Below are 9,072 nucleotides of genomic sequence, written 5' to 3' on the forward strand. Positions count from 1 at the left end.
TTCCGGGATGTCACGAAAAAATGTTAAATTTTGTTATCTTATTCGAATCGTTATTAAAAGGTGACTTGTGTGATTCGAATTTTATTCGTGTCGATATTCTAAGGTGAGTGGTGCAAGTCGCGAATTTTTGAGGTGTTTTTATGTCTTTTCTTGATTTTTATATTTTTCAGACCTTTACGAATTAAAAATTTTGATATTTTTTGGGTAGTCACGGAAAAATTTGAAATTTTGATATCTTATTCGTATCGATATTCTAAGGTGACTGGTACGATTCGGGAAAATTTTGAGGTGTTTTTATGTTTTTTTCTTGATTTTTATATTTTTTAGACATTTATGAATAATTTTTTTTGATATTTTTCGGGCAAAAACCAAAAAAATGTGAAAATTTGATATTTGATTCGTATCGATATTATAAGGTGATTGATGCAATTCAAGAATTTTTTGAAGTGTTTTTATGTCTTTTTCTTATTTTTTTTATATTTTTCTAACGTTTACGAATTAAAATTTTTAATATTTTTCGGGCACTCCCAAAAAATGTGATATTTTGGTATTTTATTCATATCGATATTCTAAGGTGACTGGTGCGATTCGTAATTTTTAGAGGTGTTTTTATGTCTTTTTCTTGATTTTTATATTTTTCAGACGTTTACGAATTATTATTTTTTTGATATTTTTTGGGCAGTCACAAAAATAGTGAAATTTTGATATTTTATTCGTATCGATATTGTAAGGTGACTGCTGTGATTCGGGAATTTTTGAGGTGCTTTTTATGTCTTTTTCTTGTTTTTTATATTTTTCTGACGTTTACGAATTAAAAATTTTGATATTTTTTGAGCAGTTACAAAAAATGTGAAATTTTGGTATTTTATTTGTATCGATATTTTAAGGTGACTAGTGCGATTTGTGAATTTTTGAGGTGTTTTTATGTCTTTTTCTTGATTTTTATACTTTTGGACGTTTACGAATTAAATTTTTTAGATATTTTTCGAAAAGTCACGAAAAAATGTGAAATTTTGATATTTTATTCATATCGATATTCGAAGGTGATAGGTGCGATTCGTGAAATTTTTGAGGTGTTTTTATGTTTTTTTCTTGATTTTTGTATTTTTCGTACGTTTAAGAATTAAACCGACCTATGGGGATACTATGTGAAGTGCTTGTAAAGGTGGATACGTTCATCTTTTCGGCAGACTTCGTGATCTTGGATTGAAAAATGGAATTTGAGGTTCCCATTATTTTGGGAAGACCATTTTTTGCCACAGGACGAGCATTGGTAGATGTTGAGCGAGGAGAACTGAAATTCAGACTCAACAATGAAGAGGTAAAGTTTAATATTTGCAGGTCCATGAAGCAGCTACATGATATGAATGTGGTGTCTGCAATAGCGGTCTTTGATGAAGAAGAAATGGGAGCATCAATTGAAGAGCGGATGGCTGTTGAAACCTTAGTAACAATACTGATGAACTTTGAAGCTGACTTCAGGTTTGATTATTTAGAGATAGTAAATGCATTGCAGGGTATGGGAGCACACTCTTATTCTCCAAAGAAGTTGGATCTAGATTCGAAAAACAGGCCAAACCCTTCAGCAAAACTATCCATTGAGAAGCCACCTGTGTTGGAACTAAAAAGTTGCCCAGTCACCTGAGGTATGTATTTTTGGGAACTAACACACTTTACCTGTGATTTTAGCTGCAGATTTGAATGATGAATAGGTCCAAGCTGTGATTAAGGTGTTGATTAGGTACAAGAGGGCCATTGGGTGGACTATTGCTGACATCATCGGGATACCTCCGAGTATATGCACCCATAAAATTCAACTTGAGGAGGTCTGCAGCCCAAGCATTGAACATCAGCGGAGGCTAAACCCACCTATGCAAGAGGTGGTCAAAAAGGAGATCATCAAGTGGTTGGATGTTGGGGTGGTATACCCTATTTCTGAAAGTCACTAGGTCAGTCCGGTGCAATGTGTGCCCAAAAAGGGCGGTATGACTGTGGTTGCTAACACCAAGAATGAGTTGGTCCCGCAGAGGCCAATCACTGGATGGTGAGTGTGCATGGATTACAGGAAGCTGAACAAGTGGACCCTAAATGATCACTTCCCGATGCCTTTCATGGACCAGATGCTTGATAGGTTGGCTGGCAAAGGTTGGTACTGCTTTTTAGATGGATACTCTGGCTACAAACAGATATCAATTGCTCTTGAAGATTAGGAAAAGACCACCTTTACATGTCCTTATAGCACCTTTGCGTTTAAATGCATGTCATTTGGACTATGTTATGCACTAGCAATGTTCCAAAGGTGTATGACAAGGTATATAATATCTATCTTCTCAGACATTGTAGAAGATACTCTGGAGGTATTTATGGATGACTTTTCAGTGGTAGGTGATACCTTTAATGATTGTTAAATCTTAGCAGGGCCCTACAAAGGTGTGAGGAAGCCATCCTAGTGCTGAACTGGGAAAAGTGCCATTTTATGGTTAAAGAAGGCATAGTCCTTGGGAACAAGGTGTCACAAAAGGGGATAGAGGTCGACAAGGAGAAAATTGAGGTGATTGAAAAGTTGCCTCCACCTATTTGTGTGAAGGGTGTTCGGAGCTTCTTAGGACATGCCAGATTTTATAGGTGTTTCATCAAGGACTTCTCCAAAATTGCACACCCTATGTGCAAACTTTTGGAGAAGGAGGTGAAATTCATTTTTGATGAGGCATGTCTTAGAGCCTTTGAATGCCTGAAAGAGAAGTTGTGTTGGGCAGAGCCATTTGAAGTGATATGTGATGCAAGGGTACTTCTTTGGGAGTAGTGTTGGGCTCGCAACAAGATGTTTCATCCGATTTACTATGCTAGTAAGTCACTGAATAGAGCACAGCGAAACTACACAGTTACTGAACAGGAACTGTTGGCTGTAGTGTATGCTTTTGAGAAGTTCAGAGCTTATTTGCTGGGTACTAGAGTGATAGTCCATACAGACCATGCAGCTCTGAGATACCTCATGGCAAAGAAGGATGCCAAACCAAGATTGATCAGATGGGTATTACTTCTTCCGGAATTTGACTTTGAGGTTAAGGATATGAAAGGTTGTGAAAACCAAGTAGCTGATCACCTGTCGAGGTTGGAGGCTGAAAAGAAAGAGGAACTCAACTCGACATAAATGATTCGTTCCCAGACGAGCAGGTATTAGCCACTACTCTTGATCTTATTCCTTGGTTTGTTGATTTTGCTAACTATCTTGTTAGTGATTTGTTGCTTGAGGGGTGACTTATCAACACATGAAGAGGTTCTTGCATGTTGTGGGTAAGTATTTTTGTGATGAACCTTATCTGTATAGTGTGTGTGCTGACAACATCATAAGAGATGTGTTCCTGAAGCTGAGATGTTGCATATTCTAGAAGCTTGTCACTCATCTTCGGTAGGTGGTCATTATTGAGGTGCTCGGACAGATCATAAGATACTTCAGTGTGGGTACTACTGGCCCACAATTCATCAGGGTGCGATGGATGTAGTGAGGAGTTGTGATGTGTGCCAGCGTCAAGGAGCCATCTCTTGGCGCCATGAGTTAACCATGACACCTATTCTAGAGCTGGGGCTGTTTGATGTGTGGGGAATCGACTTCATAGGCCCATTTGTGAGCTCTTATGGGCAAAAATACATTCTGGTTGTAGTGGACTATGTGTCCAAATGGGTTGAGGCAGTTGCTTTGCTTGAGAATGATGGTAAGACTGTTGCTGGTTTTCTAAAGAAGAATATCTTCTCAAGGTTCGGCACACCCAAAGCTATCATCAGTGATAGTGGTTTTCATTTCTACAATAAGGTGTTCAGTTCTCTTCTGGCTAAATATGGAGTTAAACAGCACAAGGTAGCAACACCTTATCACCCACGTACCAGTGGCCAAGTGGAAGTCTCCAATAGAGAAATCCAAGCAATTTTGGCTAAAACGGTGAATGCCAACATGATAGATTGGGCACGGAAGTTGGATGATGCTCTATCGGAATATCGGACAGCTTTCAAGACACCTATTGGTATGTCTACATATCAATTGGTTTTAAGAAAGGCATGTCATTTGCCGGTTGAGCTTGAGCATAAAGCACTCTGGGCTTTGAAGAAGCTAAGTTTTAGTTGGAGTGAAACTGCAAAACTGAGGTTGGATCAGATCAATGAGATGGATGATTTACGTTTGAGAGCCTATGAGAGGTCTGCACTGTATAAGGAGAGGATGAAGCTATATGATGACAAGCATATTGAGAAAATAAGCTTCACTCCTGGTGACTTGGTATTACTTTTCAACTCCAGACTTCGTCTGTTTTCGGGAAAGTTGAGATCCAAATGGTCTGGACCTTTTAAGGTAACACAGGTGTTTCAGTCGGGTGCTATTGAGCTAGAAAATGATAAGGGCGAGAGGTTCAAAGCAAATGGCCAGCGAATCAAGGCGTATTTGGGTGTTTCAGAAGATGTGAAGATTGTGGAGGAATGTAAACTTGATGAAGTCTGAGTAATCAAGTAACCTGCGTCGCGTTGTGACGTTAAATTGTGCGTTGCTTGGGAGGCAACCCAAGATGTAATTGTTGTAGGTATTTCCCTTTTTCTTTAGTTTTCTTAGTTTTTATAGAGTCACTGTGTGTTGATGTGTGTAGGAGAGAATGGGTTTAAAAAGTGCAGGAACTGGGTGCAGACTGCTTTTCACGAGCAGTCTCACGGACCGTGGTGACCTTCACGGGCACTCTCACGGTCCATCAATCTTAGCACCAACCTAAAGGAACTACTGGAATTTGCAAGAAAAAGGTTCACGGAAGGGTTCACGGTTCGTCATGAGTTGTACGAACTGTCTAGCCTCTCGTGAACAACATGTAAGTCTTTCGCTCCCAAATTAGGTTCACGAGCCACTATACGGACCGTGGTGACCTTCACGTGCACTTTCACGGTCCGTCATCCACAACCCAGTCCTACCAATACCCAACCCGACCCGACCCGTGATGGCACCAAAATTAAAAGAATCATATATATGATTCCTAAAGCACCAAAGGTCAGGGTTTTTCCTCTTATTATCCTCCATAACGGTTACTAAAGAATTTTAAGCAGTTCCTATCCCCATTAATTCGTAGTTCCTAAAAGAATCAAAACCCTAAGTCCTAAGTTGATCAAGTTTGTCCAGTTAATTTCATCTTCTTCTATGTGGGCGAAACTCTCCATTATTTCCAAGTAAGTCACTTCATAATTTTTTGCAAGTTCGGTCTTGTCTGAAACAAGTTAGATTTACTTCGAATTAATTGAGATTAGCATGATCTTGTGATGATTAATCTTAGTTGATATTGAATTGTTGTGGGTTAGTTTAAATTGCATAAAGTTGAGTTTTCTTGTATGTGGGTATGATCACATTAGGTCGTAATTGGGTGCTAAATGTGTTCGTCTAAATTGGTTCTAAATTGATGAGGGTTACTTGAATTTATATGTGTTGGTTGTGAACCTGTGTAAAAATGGGGGTTGGTACTGTAAATGTGTAATGGATTAAATGTGGGAAGAAGATGACTTAAACACTGGCCAAGTGTAAGACCATGATATGTTTTACCGACCGTGGAAGCTACCACGAGCCATGAAACCAATCGTGGAAAACACTTGCATTCCTTCCACCCATCAGGTAAGTTCACGACCAGTATCGTGGACCGTGGTTCAATCCACGGGTCGTGTACCCATCCATGAACATTACTTGGTCAACCTCCTGTTGCACATCGAGTCTGTGTTAAATCCACGAGGGGTTTAACGGACCATGGTACCTACCATGGCCCATAAGAGCTTCCGTAGAGTGTACTTGATTTGTAAAATATTAATTTTTCTGTACTTTTATTTCTGTCGTCTTTTGATTCGATGGCCCATCCCAATGATAGATTAGGTGACGGTATTCTTAAAGGCAAGGCGTCACGATGAAAATACACAGGGGAAGTCTGAGTACCCGATAGTGTGTCATTTTACTGAGTTGTGTAATAATGAGTGTTGTGTTTCTCAGGTACGATGCCTCCTCGAAGAAAGAACGCAACCAAACCTGCCCCCCCCCGGCTTCTGAATCACAGGGTCATGACGACTCCGAAGCTAGTAGTTCTGAGGTGCAAATAAATGTCACACCTGAAGATCACTCACCTCGGGCTACTAGATCACAGACAAAGAGGGCCATTCTACATGCACTCCTCCCCATTTTTTATGTCTTTTTCTTAATTTTTATATTTTTCAAACGTTTACGAATTAAAATTTTTGATATTTTTTGGGCCGTCACGAAAAAATATGAAATTTTAATATTCTACTTGTATCGATATTCTAAGGTGACCGGTGTGATTCGAGAGTTTTTTTAGGTGTTTTTATGTCTTTTTCTTGATTTTTATATTTTTGGACGTATACATATTACAGTTTTTGATATTATTTGAGCAGTGACGAAAAAATGTGAAATTTTGATATTTTATTTATATCAATATTCTAAGGTGACTGGTGCGATTCGAGAATTTGTTGATGTGTTTTTATGTCTTTTTCTTGATTTATATATTTTTCGAACGTTTACGAATAATTTTTTTTATATTTTTCGGGTAGTCACGAAAAATGTAAGATTTAGAGATTTTATTCGTATCGATATTCTAAGCTGACAGGTGCGATTCAGAAATTTTTTGAGGCATTTTTATGTCTTTTAATTTTCTTAACTTTTATATTTTTCGAACGTTTACGAATTAAATTTTTTGATATTTTTCAAACAGTCACGAAAAATGTGACTATTTTGATATTTTATTCGTATCGATATTCTAAGGTGACTGTTACGATTCGGTAATTTTTTGAGGTATTTTTACGTCTTTTTCTTGATTCTTTATATATTTCGAATGTTTACGAATTAAATTTTTTGATATTTTTCGGCCAGTCACTAAAAAATGTGTAATTTTGATATTTTATTCGTATCGATATTCTAAGGTGATTGGTTCGATTAGGGAATTTTTTGAGATGTTTTTATGCCTTTTTTCTTTTCTTTTTTTTAAAAATATTTTTCAGATGTTTACGAATTAAAATTTTTGATATTTTTCGGACTGTCACGAAAAAATATTGAAATTTTGAGACTATATTCGTGTCGATATTCTAAGGTGACTAGTGCGATTCGGGAATTATTTGAGGTGTTTTTATGTCTTTTTCTTGATATTTATATTTTTCGGACGTTTATGAATTAAAATTTTTGATATTTTTTGGGCAGTCACGAAAAAATGTGAATTTTTTTATTTTGTTCGTATCGTTATTCTAAGGTGACTGATGCGATTCGGAAATTTTTTGAGGTATTTTTATGTCTTTTTCTTGACTCTTATATTTTTCTAACTTTTACGAATTAAATTTTTTGATATATTTCGGGCAGTCACGAAAAAAGTGAAAATTTGATATTTTATTCGTATTGATATTCTAAGGTTACTGGTGCGATTCGTGAATTTTTTGAGGTGTTTTTATGTCTTTTTCTTGATTTTTATAATTTTCAAACGTTTACAAATCAAAATTTTTGATATTTTCGGACAGTCACGAAAAAATGTGAAATTTTGTTATTTTGTTCATATCGATATTCTAAGGTGACTTGTAACACTCGCAAGTTAAAATAACTAGGAAGAAGATAATAATTGGAAATAGTCAATTTTGGAAAGAACGAAAATCTGGAAATTTGTTTAAGTTAGGAAAAGTTGGGTTTTGGTCAACTTCAAATGGCCATAGCTCCTAGCTCAGGATGAGTTAGGTGTAGTTCCAGATATGGTTGGAAATATCTTGGAATGATCTTTCCAACGCAGCCAAGTTTACGCGATTCCGAGTTCGTATGGGTAAGTTAATCCCTTTGGAAATTGGGATGTTGGATTAAGGAAAGTCTAATCCGGATTTTGAAAGGTAGATTAGTCTTTTCCTTACCCAATTAATTTAATTCATTTTAGTGAATAAATTAGGGTCAAATCAGAAGGAGATCAGTTTAGTCAATTGGAAAATATGCTAGGGCTTGGAGAAAAGAGAAAAGAAGGGAAAAGAGAAGAGGAAAAGCAAGAATTCGCCAAGAACGATCGGTTTTGGTTGTGGATTAGCCAAGGAATTGATCTTACAAGGTATGTGAGTCTTTCATAGCGCTGGGTTCGTTCACCCACGTGCCAAACACGTTTAGTTCAGTGAAATTTGTCCTGAAAGAGTTTGAAAGTTGATGTTCTTGACATGTATTCTTGAATTTGAATGTTGTTCTTGAATTGGGATGAATTGAGGAGTTTCTGAGATCTTTGAGTCGAATTATAGAGTTGTTTTGAGTTAGGTTCTTAAGTACATATGCTGGGTATTGGAATCTAAAATGAATTTTAGAAAAATATTCGAGTTTAGGCAAATTGGGGCTGTAAAATGGAGAAGGAAAAAGTTGAGTGTGATCTGGCACGCAAGTCCGCGTCGCGGACTTGCTCCCTAGTAACCAAAAAGTTTCTCTGCATCGTGGTTAAGACGCGGACTCCTCTGTTTCAAAATTTAATTTCGCGAGTAATTATTTAAAACACCTCCGCGTCGCGGACTTGTTCCAAGACGGTGATTTCGTGACTTTTCTCATGTTTAGCTATCTAAAATCATTCCTAAACATCATGAGACCTTTCCTATCACTAATCATAATCCTTGAATCCATAATTCAATTCAAGGGGAGTTAAGAGCTAATTCGAGAGCAGTAAAGATCAAAGTCTAGAGAAGTTCTTAAAGTTTTCCAAAAGTCTTTGCAAAAGTTTTAACTTTGTTTAAGACTTAAGTTTTGAGTTCAGTACAGAGTAAAGCTTGAAGTTCATTTTTTCAAAAGTATATGGGGACTATGTATTCCCAAAGGGTTTAAAATGTTTTCACATTTAAACAAGAAAGGAAACCTCGATTTCCAAAGAGCCTTCGAGCTAGTTTTCAGAAAAGAGTAATCGCTTTCTAAATGAAGCAAGAGGGGAAACTTTGATTTCCAAGATAGCCTTTGAGCTAAGTTTTTGAGCACTAATCTCAAATCACAGAAGAAGTAGGTTTTTAAACATAAGAGCTAATATTATATTATATTTTTGGAGTAGTATTGAGCACCGATAT

General features: G+C 36.9%; 1 protein-coding gene across 1 annotated transcript; it reads left to right on the plus strand.

The window, feature by feature from the left end:
• Positions 1-3,493: 3,493 nt before the first annotated feature.
• On the plus strand, positions 3,494-4,489 carry LOC107061107 (uncharacterized). The gene has a single exon (XM_015309890.1). The coding sequence runs from the start codon at positions 3,494-3,496 to the stop codon at positions 4,487-4,489; it is 996 nt and encodes a 331-aa protein (XP_015165376.1).
• Positions 4,490-9,072: the final 4,583 nt, after the last annotated feature.

This window comes from Solanum tuberosum, unplaced genomic scaffold (genome assembly GCF_000226075.1).
Source record: "Solanum tuberosum cultivar DM 1-3 516 R44 unplaced genomic scaffold, SolTub_3.0 scf00117, whole genome shotgun sequence".
Classification (NCBI taxonomy): domain Eukaryota; kingdom Viridiplantae; phylum Streptophyta; class Magnoliopsida; order Solanales; family Solanaceae; genus Solanum; species Solanum tuberosum.

What these genes read in the sequence shown, in the direction of transcription:
- LOC107061107 (XM_015309890.1), top strand. Translation starts at nt 3,494, where the DNA reads ATGGATGTAGTGAGGAGTTGTGATGTGTGCCAGCGTCAAGGAGCCATC.